Source organism: Dromiciops gliroides, chromosome 1 (genome assembly GCF_019393635.1).
Source record: "Dromiciops gliroides isolate mDroGli1 chromosome 1, mDroGli1.pri, whole genome shotgun sequence".
Classification (NCBI taxonomy): domain Eukaryota; kingdom Metazoa; phylum Chordata; class Mammalia; order Microbiotheria; family Microbiotheriidae; genus Dromiciops; species Dromiciops gliroides.
The window spans coordinates 76797831-76820924 of record NC_057861.1 but is presented as its reverse complement, the minus strand read 5'-3'; the positions used below and the strand labels follow the sequence as shown (position 1 = coordinate 76820924).

The 23094-nt window shown below is 48.5% G+C and overlaps 2 protein-coding genes across 3 annotated transcripts in view; one reads left to right on the top strand and one right to left on the bottom strand.

The window, feature by feature from the left end:
* BOP1 (BOP1 ribosomal biogenesis factor) overlaps nt 1-23094 on the top strand; it is a 66209-nt gene that overhangs the window by 34256 nt on the left and 8859 nt on the right. The gene's annotated exons all lie outside the window — the stretch shown is intronic.
* On the bottom strand, nt 15148-20469 carry SCX (scleraxis bHLH transcription factor). The gene is made up of 2 exons (XM_043977163.1): nt 19585-20469; nt 15148-15731 (listed from the first exon to the last, which is right to left on the bottom strand). Exons 1-2 carry the CDS (start codon nt 20137-20139, stop codon nt 15693-15695), a joined length of 594 nt encoding a protein of 197 aa, XP_043833098.1. The 5' UTR covers nt 20140-20469; the 3' UTR covers nt 15148-15692.

Below are 23094 nucleotides of genomic sequence, written 5' to 3'. Positions count from 1 at the left end.
AGTTTCTCAGGGGAGAGAGAATGGGACATATGATTAAAGCCAACTGTGCCTTGTTGAGGTGGGGCGGGGGAGGCAGGGGAGGTATTGGGGTATTATTATATATTGGGGTAAAGCAAGGAACTTTCTGATTCAGAATGGTTGATTAGAAAGACTTCTCTCCCTACCTCCCACCACCCCAATCACTTGAGAGGCAGAGGAGAGCAGTAGATTAACCTCTTAGGTTGGACCATGGGTTGCTAATAGCCTAGATTGGATTCTGGACAGCAAAGGAATTTTGCTTTGACCGGTTGGCATATTTGAATGGCTGTTTGCCGCTTAGGGAATGTGACTTGGGAAGTTGGGGTAAGAGTCACTTTGTTTCCTGAATGCACTTCAGCCTCTGAGCTCTTTAAAGCATCCAAACTCTCTGCGTACCTTTCGTAACCTCCAGTTCCCAAGCCCAGATGACAGGCAAAGAGCAGTGTAGTGCCCCAGATCTGCAGGGCCAGGCACTGAGTATGCCAGCCATAGTTTTCAGGGAACCTAGAATTGAGTTAGGGCAAGGATACCGAGCCTGAATGTTTCCAAGGAGGGGAGAATGGGTGTTCATAAAACCCACTGTTTATGGGGGAGACTCTGAGAGAGCCCAGGGTAGACAGAAGAGTCAAATTTTTGTCATTGCAGAAGCTGGGCAGTTCTGGAGGAGAGAAGCCAGATGCCAAAATGTGAGGAATCTTGGATCTGGGAAAGGGAAAGTTTCTTTGTGGACCGAAGAGCAATATGGAAAGATGGGGGGAGGGGAACAATGTTGGGGGAAGGGAGGGACTAGTTTGGGACAAGTTAGTGCTACATTGGTCATTTCTATGCAGGGAGGAGCTGACTGGAAAACTAGGATTCCAGGGTTAGCCATCTTGCAGGAAAGAGGTCCCATTTCATTGGGAGAAAGTTGCCATTCTTATGAGTTCAAGAAGGAATGGCTTGGAAGAAAGATTCCTGTGTAGGAACACCCCAAGTACCCTCTTGTGTTGAGTAAGAGGAGAGAGAAGCATAGGGTGAGGGAGTTGTGCAAAGGTTGTGCAAGGGTTGCAGATGTGGAAAAGACATCTCTCTCCTTTCTGGAAAGGTCCTAGTTTCTCATGGGCTTCCCCAGAAGAAGATGTCTTTCTAGTGTCTCCCCACCCATCTCCTTTAGCTTTATCCCTTCCTCAAGGGTAAGAAACTGCCCTGCTTTTTTACGGGAATTTGGAACTAGTAGTTGAGGGTGGGAAGAATCAGATAATCAGATGGAGAATGGATAATCCTGAAATCATTTCTCTTTTTTGGGAAGGTGTTTTTGTATTTACCTTTGGATTAGGGTGTTTCTGATGTTCTGGGAAATTCTAACCACTTCAGAACAACAAATAGTAAAACTGTCCTGTGAAGAGCTAACTCGAGGAGGTAGAAGGCTTTCTAGCTTTTTTATCCTGTCCCCTCCTCCGTGTTAGGATCTCCTAGGAGACTGCAGAGCATCAGCCCATCCCCCACCCTGGTTTGTTTCTTTTGGGGGGCAGGAGGGATAGTAAAAATAGATTTGGAGTTGGAAGGGACTTCAGGGGTCAAGGCTGGGCCTCTCATTTTCCAGGTAAGGAAACTGCCCCAGGGAGGTTAAGTGACTTTCCAGTAAGTCTCTAAAGCAAGATGTGGAACCTAGTTTTTCTTGATTCCAAGACCTTTGGTTGAAAGGCTATCTCTGACTCTAAGCTGATGTACATAATAGGCTCCAAGTAAATGCTTTTGGAATTGTTGACTAAGAACTTTATTGCTTATTTTTACTAATTATGATAGTACTGATTTGAAAAGCAAGACTCGCAGGTAATAGAGACGTGGGTCTTCAGCCTCATGGTTTGACCACACTAGAAGGTTCTCAAGAAGTACCCTGTACCCCTTTAAGAAACATTTATTGCAAAACCTGGGGCCACTTAGAACAGGTGAGTGGCCTGAAGTGCAGGGGGTCAGGATTCAGCTGGCCAGTCTGTGGGAAGAGCTTGTCTCTCACCCTCATTCCCTAGCCAGGCAGGCTCCATGTGAATGGCTGGTCCTCCTCTCCTTAGCCTCCCCCCCACCCCTAACCCCAGGGGTTGGGGGTGGGGGGGCTTGCCTTGTGCTGTTTGTCAGAGATAAAAAATCGAGGAGGAGGAATGGAAAGACAGGAGGCACAGGAAGGCAGTTCGGTCGTTTAGAGACAGAGGCACAGAATTAACGTGCAGTGGGGGAGTTGGGAATGAACACTGCCGGCATTGTAATCGGAGAGGGGGCAAGGGAAAAGAGAGAGACCGAGAGAGGGCGGCTGACCCTGTGCTCCCCGGGGACAGGTGGGGAGAGGCGGAACGAGGAGAGAGTGAAGGATTCCAGAGGTGGACTGGCTTCCTCTCTGGGCAGACAGACACAGGGAGGCGGGCAGTGGGCCAGCTCTGTACCTGCACTTCCAATCTGTAGCCCTGACAGCTGCAGCCACTTTGGGGAGGGGAGGGGGGGAGTAGGAGGGGAGGGGGGGAGGGAGATGCTTCAGGAGAGATTGGAGAAATCATAGCCGACACATCAACCATAGCCGGCCCTTACTCAGCCCTGCTTAGAGGAAGGGGTTCGGAAAACAAAGGGGAGTGTGAGCTCCCCTGGCCCTTGTGGCAGCATGTCTAGTTTGCCCTCATCTGCTGCTGCTCCCCCAGGCTCCACACAGGGGAGGTTGCACTCAATTCCTTTAGAGTCCTACCATCTCTTGTTCTGAGGTGAAACCTGCCCTTTGCTTTGTTTGTTCTTCTGGCCAAGGTCAAAAAGCATCAGTGTCCTGGCTGCCAGACATCTTGGCTGGGGGCAAGGCTGAGGGGCAGGGGTGGGGGAGGGGAGAGTTGGTCCCGGGAGAGGAGCCGTGGGGGTTGAGGTTAGGGGTGAGGGAGTGGGCTAAATCAGAGGGAGGTGCGGCCCTCTAGCTCTGCCCGATCAGGGTCACATGTGTTTCCTGGCAGCACTGCAGGTGCTGAGCAGCAGCAGAGAGAGGGAGGGAGCAGGGACCTTGTGATGAATCATGTGGCGCAGGCAGCAGCTCATTCCCTAGGCCTGGGGACAGGGAGTTGATAGCTGAGGGCCCCAAGTGGAGTGTTTCCAGCCCAGCCTGGGCTCTCAAAAAGGAGGACTGGTGAGATGGGAATGGGGTGGGTGTTAGGAGGCCAGTCACTGAGCCCCATTTCAGGGTCCCCAGCTTTCTCAGTGTATCCTGGGCTGTTGTACAGCGGGGTCTGTCTTAACTGAGCCCTATCTTCCCCATGTTCTCGTTTGCACCCCTCAGTCTGGAGGGAACTAGCATTAACAGAATTCCTGCTATCTGAGGTCCAGTCTCTCCAGAAGAGGGGAAGGACGGCTTCACTGTTCAGAGGAGTCACATAGGGTGGCCACATAGGCTTTCTGGTTGGGACAGATATCTTGTATAGGCAGGGGACAGGAGACTCCGAGTGAAGTACAAGTTGGCTAAGTAGAGCAAGCACCTGTCATCGAGTCCCCATCTCATTCTTTGTCTCACTGGCCATTGGGTGGCCTCTATCACCTTGTGAGAATTCCTTGAGAATTGATTGGGTGTAGAGGAGCGTTCATCTTCTTTAGCCTCCCTTCTCTGTGAGCCCCTCACTCCCTACCTCTTTCCCTCCTTTCTTTTGAAGGATCTGGTTTGTGTTCTCGAAGCAGTGGAGGGTGACGGAGTTCTTCTCCCTCCCCCCTTTCCCTCCTGCTGGCTGGCGGGCCAGGATCCCGGCTGCTACTGATGGCGCTCTCTGGGAGCAGCTGGGAACCTTGCCCAGGCCCGAAGCCCTGCCAAACTATGGAAGGAATAACAGGCTCATAGCTGCTGAGTTCTTTGGCTGGGCTGCCGTGCCCTGAGGAGCCATGATGGGGGGGGGGGGTTGAGAGAGACTGTTTCTCTCCCATCAACCATCACCAACCCTCCCCCCTCAGGGGTCCTTTTGCTTGGATGGGCTTGCTGGGGCTGGTGATATTTTGATCTGAAGGATACCACTTTCCTGTCATTTTTCCTTCTGCTCTCCCTGGCCCGAGTGTGAGGAGGCCCCTTGATCCTTTGGGGTTTAGAAGAGAGGACTGGCTCTCATACAGGTAAGGGGGTACATGCAGAGGCACATCCACATGGGCTGAATTTGGCCAGCCCTGATCAGAGTGGTGCTTTCTCATTGTCTTCTTCTGTACTAAAAGAGAACTGAGAGATCATCTTCCTCAACTCCTTCATGTTCTAGATGAGAGTAGGAGTGACTTGCCCAGAGTCACACACACAGCTGATGAGTGCCACAACTGTAATTCAGAGGCCTGGGCCTTTGATACTCAATCCTCTTTGCTTCCAGAGTCTGGTTCCCAGAACATCAGTCTTTCCTCCCCCTTCATTGTGGTAGGGAAGCTGAGCTCAGACTCACCTTCTGCCTCTTTAACCAAGCCCTGACACACGTAGAACTGAGGGGAGCAGGAGAGCAGTTTGGCCTCACAAAGGCCTTGGGGCGTTTTGGACTAGTGTGGGTGGGTTACTGTGAGCTAACTCTTAGTCGCTTTTCCTGGTTTTTCCACTTTTCTTTCCCTCTAGCTTGTAAGCTTTTTAAGGTAAGCCTACAAGTACAGTCTATGAATGCAAGGCTGAGCTTTTCCTTTGGCCCATATTAGAATTGAACCCCCGACCCAAATAAGTGAAAATTACTATAATGAAAAAAAGGATTTATTAAGCTCTTACTATGTACCAAGGACTATACTAACTAATGTTAGGACTATGAATAGAAATGCACTGTGTGACCCTGGGCAAGTCACTTAACCCTCAATGCCCCACAAAACAAAAACAAAAACAAACAAACAAAAAGAAATGCAAAGATGGTTCCTACCCTCAAGGAGCTTATATTTCTAGTGAGGGAAACTATTCTTATTGGAAAATGGTGGCTTCAAAGGCTTCTGGAAAATTACAGGAATAGTGAGTTGGGGTCATAAGGAGTAGAGTAACTTACCCCATCCAGAAACAGTGGTAGAGTAGATGCTCAGGAGAATCTAAGGAAGATACTGGTTTGTGAAGAGGGAAGCAAAGGTCTGCATTGATCTGGGCTCTAGGTGAAGTAGGCCTTGGCTTTCAGATCTGGACTCAAATCCTGGGTCCAAGGAAAATACATGGAATTTTTCTACATCAGGGCAAAGTGTCAAACTCAGGGCAAGTGGGTTGCATACTGAATACAGAACTCCCCGGTGTGGCCAGAACCAGATTAAAATGTAATTGGTGGGGGCCGGGGGGGGGGGGGCAGCTAGGTGGCACAGTGGATAAAGCACCAGCCTTAGATTCAGGAGGACCTGAGTTTAAATCCGGCCTCAGACACTTGACACTTACTAGCTGTGTGACTCTGGGCAAGTCACTTAACCCTCATTGCCCCGCAAACAAACAAACAAAAAAGTAATTGGGAAGTGTTTAACAAAATAAAAATACAATGTGGATAATGCTCATTTGTGGTTTTCTAAGTCAATATATGCCAACAAGGATCAGTTTATATTTGAGTTTGACACTTTTGCTCTACATTACTGCCCTTCAGATACTTGAAGAAAGTAGTTATGTCCCTGTATAAGTTTAGATTAAACTTTTCCCACTTCTTTCCTTGAGTATCTTCACTATTTATTCTGGTTGTTTTTCTTTAACTGTAATCCAGCTTTGTCAGTTCTTCAGTTAAATGTGGTTCCTGGAAGAAAGTAGAGTATATCAGATATGGTGTGACCAGTATATGGGCAGGTCACTAAGCCTCTAGGCCTCAAGTTCCTCAAAATCAAGGTTAGCTAACTTCTGAAGTCTCTTCCAATCCCGTTGTCCTTTGATCTCTGGGCTACCATGACTTGCCTTTAGGGACTGGAGTGGGGTGAAGACTTTCAGCTTATTTTAGGATGACATAGGTGTCTATAGGCTAATAGACTTTAGACTCATAGAACATTAGAGCTGAAGGAGACTCAGGTCTTCTGACTCCCAGTCCAGTGTTATTTCCATTAACCCTCAGTCTCCAGCATTGAAGACATAGACCCCTCCCACCCTACCAAGAAAGCTCTCTTTATTAAAAATGTAAATTTTTCCTTCTTCTAGTCCTTCTAGTCTTCTAGTTTTTCTTTTTTATTTAAAATTCTATCCCTACTTCCCTCCCTCTCCCTCTCCCTCCCCTCCCTGAAATGATAAGCAATCAAATATAGATTATACATGTACAATTATGTAAAACATTACCACATTAGTCATTTAGTATAAGAAAACTTGCATAAAAGAAAAAAAATGAAAGTGAAAAATAGCATGTTTCGGTCTGTGTTTAGTCAATATCAGTTCTTACTTTGGAGGTGGATAGTATGCTTCGTCCTTTAGGATTGTCTTGGATCACTGTATTGCTGAGAATAGTCAAGTGATGCACAGTTCTTCATCGAACAATATTGCTGTCATTGTGCACAACATTCTCCTGGTTCTGCTCACTTCACTATACATCAGTTCATACAAACAAGTCTTTCCAGGCATTTCCAAAATTGTCCTGCTTGTCATTTCTTATAGCACAATAATATTCCATCATAATCATATACCATAGTTCGTGTAGCCTTTCCCCAGTTGATGGGCATTCCTTTGATTTCCAATTTTTAGCCACCACAAAGAGGTGCTATAAATATTTTTGTACAGATAGGTCTTTCTTTTTTGGGATGTCTTTGGGATATAAACCCAGTAGTGGTATTGCTGGATCAAAGGGTATGCACAGTTTTATAGTCCTCTGGGCATAATTCCAAATTGCTCTACAGAATGGTTGGATCTGTTCACAACTCCACCAATGGTGGATTAAAATCTCTTTCTTCATAGCCCTACAGAAGGAGAGGATGGTATGGAGAAGTAAGAAACCCAAACTGGGTTCTCAAGGTCTGGGCTCCTTCTTCCTGGGTCTTCAGTGATGCTTTTGGAGGTGCTGTTGGCCTGCCATCATGAATAGATATTGGCTGATGTGATTTTGCGAGGAAGCTACTTTTTTTAAAATGTCAATTAATTCACAAGCTAATTCACATAGTACTTTAAGATTTGCAAAATACATCCCATATAGTGCCTTCCATGATTGTCACAACCACCCCAGGAAAGTGGGTGCTTATCAATAACCTCATTTTATAAATGCCCAAGGTTACCCAGTTAGCGAGTGTCTGAAGATGGGTTTGAACTCAGGACCTCTAGAGGCCAAGTCCAGTGTTCTATCTCTCTAGCATGGCTCCCTGCCTTAGAGTGCCCCTGCCCAAAGGAACAGGGCCAGGGTCTTAGAACCTAGGAAAGGTGCCAACCATGGGAAGAAATGGACTGCTTTGTCACTGGGCAAGACATTTTCTTGTCACTTCTCTTATTAGGAATCAGGAAAATGATGAAAAAACTGTAAATGACAAGAAATCTCACACACACATACACACACCCTGCTCCGGCAGCTTCCAGCCCTCCATTGTGTGAGAGGTGTCTCATGTGTGCACAGGGCTCAGAAGAGCTGGGCCCTCAGGATCTATGAGAGTTGATTAATGGTGTCTACAGCTGAAGATGGATTTTCACCTGTGTGACCTCAGGAAGTCTCTTAGCCTCCCGAAGCCTTAGTTTGCTCATCCGTAGAATTGGCCTGGGAAGTGGGTGGGGAGCTCCCTTCCAGCTCTCGAGCTGTGATCTGTGATCAGAACCAGAATGTGGGGAGGGCACAGGGTATTTCCAGACAAAGGGCCCTAAGAAAAGTTGACACTGATTCCTAAGCTCTGTCATTCAGGGATACTAAACTGCTTGGGGTTCTTGGTTTCTCCTCCAAAACAGACAGGTTTGTGACATAGGAATAGATTGTATTTGCAAGCACTTGGCAGGTGTCTACTCTCAGGACAGTTTTCAAGTTAAAATCTTCTTCTGGCCCCCTTCTTTGCTGCTCCCCTAGTACTTTTCTTCTCAGCCTTTTACTTAAGTTGTCCAGCCAGAGCACACAGTAGAGATCCAGGAAAGAAGGAATGGCCACCTGAACCAGCACCCAGGTTTGGAGAATGCTGGTCTGGCAGGCTCATCCAGGGTTTGAGAATGAAGCCCCTCAGATATGGGGGTTCATTCTCCTAGCCAAGGTGCGCAGTAGCAGCAGCTGCTGCCTCTGAGCTTGCTTGATTGGCATTCCTGGGCCTGTCTTTGGAGAACTAAAGCCAGGGAGATGTTTGTCCCGTTGGCTATGCCCACCTTCCTCCACTACCCCTCCCCCCTCAGCCATCTGGGGGCTCATTCAGGATTAAGGAGAGGAAATCTGGAGGTGGGTTTCTCTCCAAATTGAACCTGCCATTATGATTTTTTTTATCCTGTTATATTCCTATCAATTGGACGAAGCCCCCTTTCTGGCCCTTAAATGGCTTTGGCTTTGAGAATTTCCTCCAAAATTACACTCCTAGCTTCCTGCTTCCACGGGTCTCTGGAGCCTGCTGCTGTGCAGAGGAGCCAGGGGAGAGAGCCCTCATCAGGGCTTGCTCCTATTTCTGTAGTGTGCATGTGCCTCTCTGTATCTATCTGGGGTGGGTGGATTTATGTATGTATCAGGGGTGAGAACATAGATATGTGTGTATATGCATATGTACACAAGTGCATCTCTGTGTGTGTACCTGAGGTGGGGAGGTGGATGTGGAGGGTGCATTCCTTCATGTTTACACTTGAAGATCTGGTTTGGGATGGAGAATAGTTAGTAGAAAAGGTACTGGGGGCGGCTAGGTGGCGCAGTGGATAGAGCACCGGCCCTGGAGTCAGGAGTACCTGAATTCAAATCTGGCCTCAGACACTTAACACTTACTAGCTGTGTGACCCTGGACAAGTCACTTAACCCCAATCGCCTCACTTAAAAAAAGAAAAAAAAAGAAAAGAAAAAGTACTGAATTTGGAGTCAGGCAACCTAATTAGCTGTTACTTTGTTCCTGTGTGCCTTTGGGCAAATCCCTTTATTTGTCTTCATTTTCCTCACATGTAAAATAAAATGGTCTCTGTGGTAGGTCTCAGATGCAATGAACAGAGGCTATCCTTGGGGTTAGGAAGCCCTAACTTGCTGTTGTCACTGACCTGGCAAGTCACTCACCTCAGTGTTTTCATCAAGATGGAAATGACGCTAATACCTGTAAAGTGCTATGATGGATTCTCTTCTGAACCTGATGTATTCATTCATTGAGATCCTGATAATGGGAGTTGAGGGCCCAATTTTCAGATTCCTTGTGGCTCTGCCAATATCTCCATCCCTTGAGATATTCTACTCATCTCAGCCTGGGCTGAGACGCAGCTGTCTAGATACTGTGCTTAAGGGACCAAGCCGCTCTAAGCCTGAGAGCTTTACTCCACTCCCGATTTGACTTCTCTTGATCATATCTTCTGTCCAAGCTTCCAAAGGTCCTTTCTGCCAACCTAAGGGAAGAGTGAGCTCAGCAGTGACGGGGTTACAAGGGGTGCTCTTGCACTCCTGTGGTTAGGCCCTCTGAGGTTAGGCTTTCCCGTCAATGACTCAGCCTTTGCAATTGGTCCAGGGGGTGAGGTGTCTGGACAGTTTTGAGCCACCCTTCCCTTGCCCCCCCCACCCCCCCCACCTCCCCAACTCCTTGAGGAATGAACTTGGGTGTGTCTGAGAAGTTGGATCCAAGGAGTAAAGACATAGTGGGGCAGCACTGTAGTTCTCTCATCAAGGGGTCTGAAAAGCCCTAAGCCTACTCACAGCCTCTATAGGTAACCCTTGGACTTACCGGGCTCTCATTCTCAGTCCAGAAGTTAGATCTTGTGGGTACTAGCTAAGATTGGGAGGCATGGTGGTGTAAGGTCTTGTTACCTTCCCCATTTTTACCAGGGACCTTCCCCTCCCCCATCAGCTCAGCCTTTCTCCTTCAAGTGCCCAGTGCAGCTCTTACTACTAAACTATAATCGTCACCTGCAGGATTTTAATGGCTGGCCAGCTGTGCAGAGCTGGGGGGAGGGAGAGGAAGGGAAGCCAGCTCTAAATCACTGCTGGACTGGTGCATTCTTGCAGTGGGGCTGAGTCTTAGGATAAATCGGGTTTCTCTTTAGGAGACATGTAATGTATGACAGAGAGAAGCCAGTGTGCCGAGTAGCTTCTTGAAAGCAGATTGTTGTTCTGTGGTCTTTACTGTCTTTTATAGGAGTTAAAAGAAGTATCTGGCTCCCATAACCAACACTAACTTCCAGTCTGAAACTACACTGCAGTTTAAAGCACTGTAGCCATGGCTTGGGGGCCCAGAATTGGGGTTTGCTGATGAATAATGGGCTTTTTAGAGCTCACCCTAGTAGCCACAGAGGAGATGGGTATTGGCCATGCTCTGACAAATTTCCCAGGGGATGTTTTATAGAGGGATTGTTATTCAGGTATGGGTTGTACTCTATAGCTTCTGTGGTCTCATCCAACTCTGAAAAGAATATTGCCCATCCTTGAAGTCAACTAGGTGTGCATTCAGAGCCTGAAGGTCAGCAGTAAGGAGGGTCAGAAGATCCTGAGATCACAGCTGTGGAACCGGAAGGGACCTTATAGGCTAACTCCCTCATTTTACAGGTGAGGGAACTGAGGCCCGTAGAGGTGAAGGGACTTTCCATAGCTCAAAAGGGGGAGTGGGGGAAATCAGTTCCAAATCCTCTTGCTCCAAGCCCAGCTGTCTTTCCATTAGGCCATACAGGCATTTAGCTGACTTCCTGGGGAATGAAGGTGAACATAAATAACAAAAGGCCTGGGTTAAAAAAAACTTCTAGTTCCTTTGTTGGGTCTTAGACTCTTAGTCCCTCTCCGCCTTTGTCCCCAACCTGTGACCCTGACCTCCTGGGTGTTCCACAAGCAAGGAACCCCACCTCTCATCTCTGGCATTCTCTCTCTCTGTCTCCCATGCCTTCAGTGAATGCCCTTGCTCCTCATATCAGCCTTCTGGCTGCTTCCAAGTCCCAGCTAATTCTTCTGCCTTCCCTCTCCTAATTATTTCCTGTTTATCTCACAGGTAGCTTGTTGGTGCATATTTGTTTGCTTGTCTTCCTCATTAGATTGTGAGCTCCCTGAGAGCGGGCCTGTCTTTTGCCTCTTTTGGAATCCCCAGTGTTTAGCCTGGTACATAGTGGATATTCAATTAGTGCTTACTGACTGACTGACTAGGAGAGATAGGGTTTTAGACTGTGGTTCACATGAAAAAAGCATTGGGGATCTACTGGACTGTATAAATGTTGTTCTTCTGCAGAGGAACTCTCGTTTTTTGTCTTTGTGCCCCCAGCGGCTGGCACACAGTAGGGCTTAGTGGCACACAGTAGGGCTTAGTAAATACTTATTAAATTGAATTGACTGAGTGGAAGAAGTAGGATTATGAATGTAGAGTTGAAAGGGACCTTAGAGGCCATCTAGATTCTTCATTTTACCATTGAGGATACCAAGGCTCAGGGAGCTAAGGTAACTTGCCCAAGGTCACATGTATGTAGTACATGGCAGGGACAAGGTTTAAACCCATGATACTACCATACCTCCTCATTAAGTAACTTGGCAGGGGGGCAGCTAGGTGGTGCAGTGGATAAAGTACTGGCCCTGGATTCAGGAGGACCTGAGTTCAAATCCAGCCTCAGACACATGACACTTACTAGCTGTGTGACCCTGGGCAAGTCATTTAACCCTCATTGCCCCACAAAAACAACAACAACAAAACAAATAAGTAAATTGTCAGTCAAAAAAGCTAATAGAGTCTTAGGCTGCATTGATAGGTATGTAATAATTTGGAAGTGACATTGATATAATATGTTAAGTGAGCAGTGGTATGGTATAATGGGTGATAAAGAGCTGACCTGAAGCCAGGAAGACCTGACTTCCAGTCCTGCCTCTGATATATACTTGCTTTGTGATTCTCCTGGGCAGATGACTTACCTGTCAGTCATGTAAACAGCTCTCTGAGATTCTGCGTGCCAGAAAAGTTTGCCTACCTGCTTTGGAAGAGGTAGTTTTCTCGACTGGGAGTTCCCCATGTCAGTCTCTATACCTAGGGTATACTTGAGTTTGCAAAATGCTGTAAGTACCATATCTCATTGGAGACTTACAGTAGCTCCTTAAGGTGGATACTGTGCTTGTTACCCCCATTTTGCAGATTAGGGAACTGAAGCTGAGAGAGGTAAACTAAGTGACTTGTCCAGGTCACCCAGTTTTTAAGTGTGGGAGATAGGATTTGAACCCAGCATTGTTCAGTATAAAAGGGCACCAAATTTGGAGTCAGTGAACCTAGGTTCAGATACTAGCTGATGTGTGAGCTTGGCTAAGTCATTTAACCTTGGCCTCATTTTCCTCTTCTATATAATGAGGGTGTTGGACTTCTACAGTCCCTTCCATTTCTCTTTATGACTGTATGAGTTTCCTGATTTTTAGACCCAGTATGCTATCAGTTATGACACAATACTTCCCTGTAGTATCCATTTAAGGAGAGCTCAGACCCTTTGTCCTCTGCCCTGGGTCAGTCACAGCTGGAATATTGGTTCATTTGGTTCAGTTCTGAATTGACTTTTCACATTTGGAAGTGGTATTGACATATCCCTTGGAAGGAGGGTCATCAGAATGGTGAGAGGAAATTTAGCTTGGAGAAAAGAATACTTAGGGGCGTGACAATTATTGTGGATGATGGATTAAACTTACGTTGCTTGGTCCCAAAGGGCAGGACTAGGAGAAATGGGTGGAAATTGTAGTGAGGCCAATTACAGCTCGATATAAGTAAAAACTTCCTTACAATTAGACTTGTCTAGCTCTAAAGAAGAATGAGCAGTCTCAGAAGGCAGGTAGTTCCACCAAGATGGTTGGTAGAAAGTCTGCTTCCCACTAACCTACTGACTTAGTCTTGGGAGACCCACTGCCCAAGTCACTTCACTTCTGGGTTAGAGGATGCCTGATGTAGCTGAGATCCTTCCTAGCCTTGATATTCTGTGCTTATTCAAGCAGATAACCACTTGTCCGACACAGAGAATGGTTTCTCAATTGGGTATGACTGAGTTAAATGACCTAGGGTCCCTTCGCCCTCTTCAGGATGGTCCCTTGTGCCCTTGACTTCCAGCAGTAACCTCATGGCTGTGAGGAATGGGTATTCTGAGAAGAATGAGGGGCAGGCGATGAATTGAGCACCACATAAGGGGACATCTCAAATTGCTGCAGAGCTGGGCTCCACCATGGGCCACTGCCTGCTGAGACCAAGTGACTGGGAATGTTAGGGGCAGCCCTGAGGTAGGCCTAGCCAGGATACTTCTGTCTTTGTGAAGGCTGTATTTGGAGTGGTAGGTTTAGAGAAGCCCTCTGTGGGAAGGGGAAGGTGATCATGGTCAAGGGATTTCTCAAAGCCTCAGTTTCCTCATCTGTAAAGTGAGGATAACAGTTTGAGCATACACTTCATAGTGTTATGAGATTAAGCACTTTTCAAATCTTAAGGTACCAGGTGTTATTGTTATTATGAGTATTCCCACTTGACTATGTACCTAGCTCCCATGTCCCTCTCTTAGGGCTTGCTCGCCCAGATTGTACTTCAGGTTTGACCTGTATAATTTCCTCTCCCTCCCCTAATAGGGTATGAAGCTTCTCTCTGCTTCTGGGATCGAAGTGTTGAGCTACAAGCAGGAACCCTTGGGGTTTTTTTTGGGGGGGGGCAGGGCAATGAGGGTTAAGTGACTTGCCCAGGGTCACACAGCTAGTAAGTGTCAAGTGTCTGAGGCCGGATTTGAACTCGGGTCCTCCTGGATTCAGGGCCGGTGCTTTATCCACTGTACCATCTAGTTGCCCCCCAGGAACCCTTTTAAACCCTCATTTCTCCAGTTTCCAAAAGTCTGAAAACCTCACCTTCACTTTAGGCCAGGCTACCGCTGCAGAAGAGGGAAGGGAGGCCTGCCATTTCAGGATTCTGATTGGAAACCCCACTTGGCAGCTGCCTGGACTTTCTCTCTCTCAGCTCCTCAGACCCTGGGGCCTCTGGAGGTCCCCCTTTCTCTTATGCTTATTCTACAAATGGGCCACCTGCACTACGATTGTGGAAAGACACCCCCCACCACCACCACCACCCAGGTCTGGATAAAGTGGTAACTTCCCTCAGGTCCTTCCCTACCCCTCTGAGCATTGGCAGGGGAAGGAGGAATAAGTAGTATTACTATTCTAACTTTTGATCTTACCTTCAACTCTGTAGGAAAAGAATATTTCTTCAGGCAAGGAAGCTTCCTGGTGCCAAATTTTTGGCCAAAGTGGCTACTAGGTAGAGGACAGCCTGAAGAAGGTAGCTTACAGGTTGGCCACTCCTTTTTTTTGTTCTCCCAGGGTTGGGACCTTATTTTCCTTCGGGAGGTAGTTCCAAGTTTTTAGCTTTACCAGACTCCCTGGCATGCCCCTACCACTCTGCCACCTATCCCTGGCTCTGCTCGCTGAGGCTTCTGTCACTTTCTCCATCCTTTAGTATGATATCCCTCCTTTTTCATGATGCCCTTTCTTGGTCTTATTCTGTCTCTATCTTTTCACCCTCCTTGCTTCTCCTTTCTGTGTCTCTTCCTGTTTCTGTCCCTCCTTGCAGCAACCTCCTTCTTAACACTACTTTCCACTCCCCTTACCTGTATGTGTCCCTGGCCTGTTTCTTCAAATTCTCATTTTTTTTTTTCTGTTACCTGAGCAGGGCCAAACCTTACCTGGTGGCCTGGGGAGTGTGTGCTTCTTATGGGAGTCGTTGGTACAGTAGCTGGTCTGGGGCACCAGGACTATTAATATAACCAGAACCCTGAGAATGAGCGATCTATCCCTTTGGGAAGGCCCTGCCTCTGTACCTCAGTTTGTACTATTCTCCCACCAGCAGTGGGTGTAGAGAGGGGCTTCCAGCTGTCCTTAGGGCTGAGCCTTTCAGCTTCAGTGGATCCTTCCTGGCCAGTGACTAAGGGTTTGGGAAAGAGATTGCTGTGTTAGGAGTTTCTCTTTAGTGCAGAATTCTGACTAGAAAACTTCCAAGGCCCTTGGTTGTGAAGATGTGTTAGGAACAATGGGAAGGAGGGACCTGGAATGGAGGCAGTGGGCTACCTCCATACTTGGACCCTGTGATTTTAATTTTTAATTATACAAATGACTTGGATTTTATATTAGGGTATCAATGACATGAAACACCAGCATGTATTGATTCAGAAAGAAAACCAGGTCAGGAAGTCAGAATTCAGAATAGTTTAAAGTTCTTCAGTGACCAGAGTGCCATGAGGGCTGGGGTCTTTCTTTAGGGGAGAGAATGCTTAACTCTTGGTTAAGGGAGTGGGTGGGGAGGGTGGATGCTAGCAGTCCCCTCCTCCTCACCCCACCTTCTTTGCCTTTTTCCTCTCCCGGGCACAGCTGATTTGGTTGGTGGCCTCATTCTGAGGTAGAGGGCACAGTCTTCCTTAGTCAGTCCATGAGTGTCCACCACACCACACAGGGGTCTCTTTCATTCTGTACAGTCTCTTAGTAGGGTCTCAAGAACCCAGAGTCTGCTTCATGATACGGGGGAGGCTTATCCAATGAGCTAAGTACAGTTCAGAGCACTGAGGCCCATGTCCCCAGAGGGTCCAGAGATCAGGGGTCAGATGTATAACGTGTATGATTTTTTTTTCTTTCCTTTGTCTCCATTTGCTGTCATCTCCCCTTCTTCTGTTTCCCCACCCCCTTCCCGGAGTTGACCTTTTCCTCCTAACTCCGGATTGCAGTCTTCCTGTCCCGGTCTTTACTCTGGAAAGGAGAGTGAAAGTACAGTTAGGAAATTGCGGGTAAAGGAATAAAAGGAAGACATATTGTGAAGAATGGGTGGGATTTGGAGACCCCAGGGGAGCTATTCCACCCCCACTTGTATATGGACCATGGTTCTTAGGTCAGACAGATGGAATGCCCTCCCCTTGGGCTGGCCTCACCGTGGGGTTGGCTGGTCATGATGAGAGGGATTGCCCTAACGGCCCAGTCCTCTCTCCTTCCCTTTGAGAGCCAGGTCCTGGTCCCCTCCCCCTACCTAGCTGGGTCTGTCTGCTTTGGGGGGGTGTAAAGGGGAAGCTTTTCCTGAGTCCCTCTGCCTCCTTCCATGCAGACCGCCTCTTCTCTCGTTACCACAGTTTGGGGAGGGGGAGACTGGAGTGGGAGGGGGGCTGCAGAACAGAAATTGTAAAATTAAATTTCCCAGATGTTCAGGCCCCAGGAGCTCGCTCTCGTGCTGTCTGGAGAGGAAATGGGGATTGGGAAAAGCCCGCCTCGTATTTTTTCCCCTCTCACCTTGCCTTTCCGGTACCACCAAGTGCAGGAAGGACCATAAATTACTAGACTCTGGGGCTGGCCCATCTCCCTGATAGTGCAAGGGGGTGAGGTGAGGACCTTGAAGGTTGTTCTTTCAGCCCCCAAAGTGCTTCCTGAGCCCTTTGTCCCATGGCTCTCCCTCTCCCCTTTTCTTCTCTTCTCTCCGCCGGTCCCCTACTCTCCCTTCTATGACCCAGGTCTGTAACAGTTTGGTAATAATTTACTTTGGGGTCCCTGAAGTTCCTCAGTTGGCCTATTTGTTCACATTGCCCCAAATTAATTTATCATTAGCAAGAATAGGAAATAGGTGGGCACTTCCCAGATGGGGCCACTAGTGCCCACCCCATTGTAATGAATCAGGCCAGAATTCACTTCCCTGGATCATGAGTTATTTCCCCTTATGTAGATCTGGCCTGTGTTACTGGAGGTAGAATTGTGGGGCAATTTCATTCCTCTTTCTGGGTTAGGGAAAAATGCAAGACCTTTCTTTGTAGGAGAAGAAGGGGGAACCTGTCCCTGAGTAAGCAACTGAACAGGAGCTGTCCAAAGGGATTTTACTGCTGGGGGAGTGTGTGAGGGGGGGCACTACAAACAATGAAACCACTTGGGCAGCTCTGCCTGGGATCTCCCTGTATCTGGCCTTTTCTTATCCTCAAACTGTTACTCAGTGACACTGTCTTTTCCCTGAGAAGTTGTTACTCTTCCTCATTTTTCTCCCATCCCTCTCCTCCCCCGCCCCCCGTCTCTGTGTCTTAGATGCTGATAGCTTCCCCAGGCTGCTTGTTGCTTTATGAAACAGGGTCTGGCCTTGTTCCTTTCCTAAGCAGCAGGGGGAGAGTTTATCTGAACTCACTGGTCAGTCAGTCATTTACTGAAACTGCCCCCACATATAAGCAAAGAGGGCTTGTGTTGTTCCCCATCTCTCTTTTCTTCATCTCTGCCTGGCTCTGTTGTTAGGGTTTCTCCCCATTTCTCCCTCCTCACTTTTTCCTATTGTGAAGTAAGCCACCTTTTTTGTGAAAGGCAAGTCTTAGCTTCTCAGTGCTCTGGGCAACAGTCTAGAACCAGAAGTTGGGCTTAAGTTGGTAGAGGGAATTTCCTTGCCTGGGAGTTCCCAATATCAATGCAAGCATAGGTTTGTCCTCATTCCTACCATTCTCTTATAGCTCCCTGTGTCTCCTGTCCTCATTCTCTCTGCCCCGGCGTGCCCCCTCCCTTCCCCCCCCCCCCATGTCCCCAGAGTACTCTGGAGCCATCTCTGACTTGATCTGTCTCCATTCTTGTCCTACTGCCTTCCTGTGCCATTTGGTCTCCATCAGGTAAGTACCATTGGTCAGAGCTGGATCAAAATCTCTTGAGCCACAGATCCACTCCCCAGTTCCGGCTACTTCTTCTCTCCTTCCTAGAAGATGTCTCCCTCTCAAGCTATATCTAACCGGGATTCTCATCTTCCCTCAAAGATTTATGCCATCTCCCGCCCCTCTGTGTACTCTGTCATGACCCTTGAACTTTCTGTCTTTGGGGGAGTAGCACTGTAGTACACAGCTCTACTTGCTTCAGTGACTTAAGTATATTGATGGGCTCCTCCCACTGAATCCCATAATTCCTGAGCCCTACAGCATATTAGACCACCTGGTTCTGTTTACCTTGCTGGGAAAGGTGTAGGGGAAAGAACCCAGGAACTTCCCTAAATTTATTGGGGTTGGTGGATCCCAGAAGCTGCATCAGTTTTTCCTAAAATCTTCCAAATCTGACTCTCTTCCTTCTCAATCTGTTTGAGTCAGGGCCTTGGCGCTCTCTGCCTTCCCTCACCATCTTTTTTGCAGCCTCACTTGCTGTGCCCTCCCATTCTCCCTGGAGACAGGGCTTTTGAAGTAAAAGGGGTAGGGGTAGGATTCCAGGTGGTTTGGGGGATAAAAAAGGGCATGCTCCTGAAGTCTCATATCTGAAATCTTCACATCTAAGAAATGTGAGAGGAGCTAGATTTAGAGAGAGCTTCTGACTGCCCACAGACCCTTGCAGACTTGGGAGGAGAGGAGAACACAGCTTTGAGACTGAGACCTGTTCTCTCCTCTCCTGGCTCCTCTTTTATCTGCTGGACCTGGTAGTTCTTTGGCTTGGTTTCTCACTTACTAGCTCTGGTCTCATTCATATGCATTCTCATTCTCTCTCTCTCTCTCTCTCTCTCTCTCTCTCTCTCTCTCTCTCTCTCTGTCTCTCTCTCTGTCTCTCTCTTTCATTCTCTTTCTCTCCCCCACAGTCACTCCCCCCATCTTTCCCTCCCTCCCATAAGACTGAGAAATCTATGGGTGCAAGGGAATGTACACCACCATCTGCACTCACTCTGGGGCATTGTCCCATAAGCCTCATAATTCTGGTTAACAGTTAGGGAAGATAGAGGGTCCTAACCTGGATGGGGATTTATCTGTCCTGTGATGATGGTATATCAGGGATGGGGCATAGGAGAGGAGGCCTTTCCAAGGATAATACGCACTGTGTATGAACAGACAGGGAAGCAGAAGGAGCAGAGGGAGTGACCAAGAGGCTAGAGCTGGTTTTGTGGGGTCCCGGAAGAAGGGACGCAAAAGAGCAGGGCCCTTTGTAAGGCTGGACGAGGGGTAGTGGGTCTGGGGCTGAGGGAAATGTGGTTGTGTCCTATGTAGAGGGCCTCGAGGTGGAAGCACCTTAGCCCAGATCCTGTTGGAGGATGAGTTTCAGAGAGCTCTGGAGCCGCCACAGCTGGCTTGGATTTAATGGGCTCCCCCAGGCCTTAGCTTCCGAGGAAGCTGGGTTGCATTAATGGGATGAATTACCCCACCCTCAAGCCCCAGATCCATAGCTGATTGTCTCCCTCAGCATCAGGGACTAGGCAGGGGACTGTCCATCTTTGTGGAACTGACTTGGGCCCTGCTTCCCCAGAAGCCCATAGGACACTGTAGGGTACAAGGAGCTCACAGATTAGCTTGCTAGATGTGACTGAGCCACACAGAGTTGTCACTTTATCGTTTCAGTATCTTGCTAGTTGTCAGACAAGAGATAAGGGTCAGTACCTGCCTTGAGAGGTCTTTAGGACCCCCCCCCCCCCATCCTTCACGCTTAGCCACTTCCCTGCCTAACCACTGTGGGCACCTCCAGGGTGTGAGACTACTTCCTCCAGCCTGCTTGAACTAAAAATTCTTGTGGTCCCCAATCCAGCCCCAGGAAAAAACTGGGAACCTTGGTTTTTTCCTCTCGACATTGAGTACACCACCCCTCATAAACAAACCTATGCATTTCATTCCAAAGCAAGTTTGCCACTCACCAACTTTCTCTGGTTGCTGAGGCAGAAGGTGCAGATCTGTTTGGGCTGGGAGTTCTCGCTGTCCCGGGGAGGTGGGGGTGGGGGTGGGGGACTAGCACCCCCAGCGTGGTGATAGAAGGCTGGTGTGGAATGGCAGGGCTGCCCATCTCCACAGGCCTCACCCACCAGCAGCACGTTGCCCAGGTGGGAGATGTAGCTGGATGCCAGCCTGAGCGTCTCAATCTTGGACAGTTTGCGGTCTGCAGGCTCCGTGGGGATGAGGGTGCGCAAGGCAGTGAAGGCTGTGTTGACACTGTTGGTGCGGTCCCGCTCTCGGGCATTGGCCGTGTGTCTCTGCCGGGGCTCTCGGCTCAGACGCCCCCCACTACTACTCCCCTTCTTGCCTCCTGCCCGCCGCTTGGAACCCTTGAGGTCAAAGCCATCAGCATCAAGGTGGTAGGGCTTCTCATCCGAGCCTGAGCTCTCGCTCCCGTTCTCATCGTCCTCTGACAGCATGCTGATCTCGGGGTATAGGTATCGGCTGGGGGGTGCTGAGCGCAGCATGGCAAAGGACATGGTGAAGGCCGGTGTGGGGGTGGGCCAAGGGCAAGGGCCAAGTGAGATTAAGGGTACAGGGGTTGGGGATTGGCCACAGGCCCTCAGCTCTGGCCACAGCTCATGCCTCCTGCCTCTCTCCTTGGGTCTTTAGGGGCGAAGGTGTCTTCTGCTCAGCGATGAGTGGTGTCTTCTGTGGGCAGGGGTGCCTTCAGGTCTCTGAAGGAGGAGTTCAGTCCTAGTTCTCTCGGGGGGCTGAGGTAAGGCCTTCTGGGGCAGCCTTTCGTTGCTGCCGCTGCTCTTAGTGCTGTCTCCTCAGCACACATGTGCATCTTAAGACTGAGCGTGGCAGGAGCCAGCAGCTTTATAGCCTCGGCATCCGCCAGCAGCTCAGCACAGGGCGGTCAGCCTAGCCCCTCCCCCACAGCACACACAGCTCCCTCCCACTGCCTGGAACTGGCTCCGGGGGGCTCCTCAGAGTACCACAGCCTCCCTCCCTCCTGAGGTTGTGTGTTTGTGTAGAGGAGAGTTGGGGCTTTCCCTTGTGGAAAAGGGGCCCCTCTTCTGGGCACCTCCATAGAGTAGCTCATCTGCCTAGTTCTTACTCTCCTTGGAGTTTGGCCCAAAGGGGCAGCCACAATGCTCAGAGCACCTTCCCTCATAGGGACAGTGCGGGAGTGGGGAAGAGGGAAAGGGAAAAAGACTTGCTCTGGTCATTGATAGTTAGAGCGTTTCTCTGACTCAGTATTGGGGTGCACAGGTTCTCCTGGCTCGGTGCTGGGGAGGCAAGGTTGGTTCCTTTGATTTATTGTGGAGATGATAGGAAGGCTTGGAGCGCTGCTTAGGGCTTTTTCTGATCATCATAGCCAGGGGGAGTGGGCTTGGGGTGCCTCCTTCCTGTGCCAGGCTGAGGCTCGGGCCCGAGTACATGCGTAGGAGAGGTATTAAGGAATGGAAAGGTGTTGGGGCAGCTGTGAGGGAAGGAACCCATGAGAGTCTTCTCAGCACCATTGGGAGGGAAGAAGGGGGTCAAATAACATCAGTGACCTGCTTCTCTCTGCCCCTTCTTCCCCCCTACTGAACACACACACTCACCCCAGCATGACCAAACTAACCCAGCTGCTGTATGAGGAGTGACTGGAGTATTAACTCCTTCAGGGCCAAGGGCTGGAGGTGGGGACAGTTTTTTAATGTTTTTTTTTATAACACATGCACACACATAGTCCTTCTCTCATATCCAAACCATTTTTCAGGCCAGTCATTTACACACATCCTGTGTCTGTCCACACATGGTAGTTCCCCCCCCCCCCCCATTTCTCACATATACCATCTCGAAGTCACTGTCACATGAAAATAGTGTCAGCAACACTGATGCACTGATAACGTTTCCCACACATACTGCTATCTCAGTCTTCTCAGTCATATGCATGTTCTCAGAATAGTGTCAGTCCCTCAAACATATTTTCTTTCCCAGATATACTCTCTAATTTGTGTTCAGCTACACATGCACACGTGTACGTACGTACACACACACAGAGTCTCACACTCTCACGGTACTGTCACAAATAGATAATCCCTTCCAAATCCAGACACTGTTTCTCACTTAATCACAATCTATCAGTCACACAAGTACATCTGCTTCCTCTCTATGGCACAAAGTATCTTTTTGTAGAGCTCACACCACAATATCTCAGAGTCAGAGTCAGTCAGGTTCTGCATGCCCCCGCCCCTTTTACCAGAGTCAGCAAACTCAGGTTCAAACCCCACCTTCCACAAGTCACTTAATCTTTTTCAGTCTCATCTATGAAGTAGGGCTGGGTGGTAAGAGTCAATACTACCATTTGGTGATCTTGTCAGGTCATATGGTCTCTACGCAGATTATTCCCATATTTCTGTATCCAGTGCCTGAGGTAGTTAGGATGTTTTGAATCAACAAGGCTTCTTGGACACCTTGAACAACCCTCTTACTGGAGAGGACACCACCATCTTCCTTGTCACCTTGGGCTCAAAGCCTTGGCGTCATCCTCAGCTCTACCTAGCCAGTCTCCTCCCAAATTCTGTCCTTTTTGTCTTCAAAAAAGCCCTTGTATGTCTCTGTCCCCTTCTCTCTAGTCACACAACCACAGTCCTGGTCATGGCTCTTCTCACCTCATGCCTGGAGCATTGCAGTGGCCTGCTGCTGGGCTTTCTCCTCAAGTCATTTTCCTTTATTTAGCTCCATTGGCATGTTTCTAAAACGTCTATCTGAGCACATCACCCCCGATGAGCTCCATGGGCTCCTCTGTGATGCCTTTCCCAAGCCGGCCCCTTCCTTCCTCTCCAGTCTTGTACTTTACCCCCCTCCATTTCTCTCTCATCAAGTGACACTCACTGTTCCTGTGCCTTAGCACTGGCTGTCCCCCATCCCTGGAATAGATTTTCTCCTTACTTCTGCCTCATGGTTTTCCTGGCTTCTTCAAGACCTACAAGAGGCCTTTGCTGGTCTCCCTCCACCCTCCACCCCTATGCCTTCTCTCTAAGATTACCTCCCACTGGGGCAGCTAGGTGGTGCAGTGGATAAAGCACTGGCCCTGGATTCAGGAGGACCTGAATTCAAATGTGGCCTAAGACACTTGACACTTACTAGCAGTGGGAACCTGGGAAAGTCACTTAACTCTCATTGCCCAACAAAAACAAAAAGATTACCTCCCATTTAGACTGCAGAGATCATGTTATGTACACACTTGTTGGCATGCTATCTTGCTTCTTGACAGCAGGGTCTATGTTTTTGCCTTATCTTTTTTCTCCAGCACTTAGCACAGTACTTGGCACATTGTAAAACACCTAATAAATGCTTGTTGATTCACTCTCACCTCATAGGATTGAGAAAAGCATCATGTAAACTTTAGAGTGCTGTAGAATTGTGGGTGATTAATCATACACACAGTTCATTTACACACACACACACAGGGACACATGCTTACTTCATGTTCACAT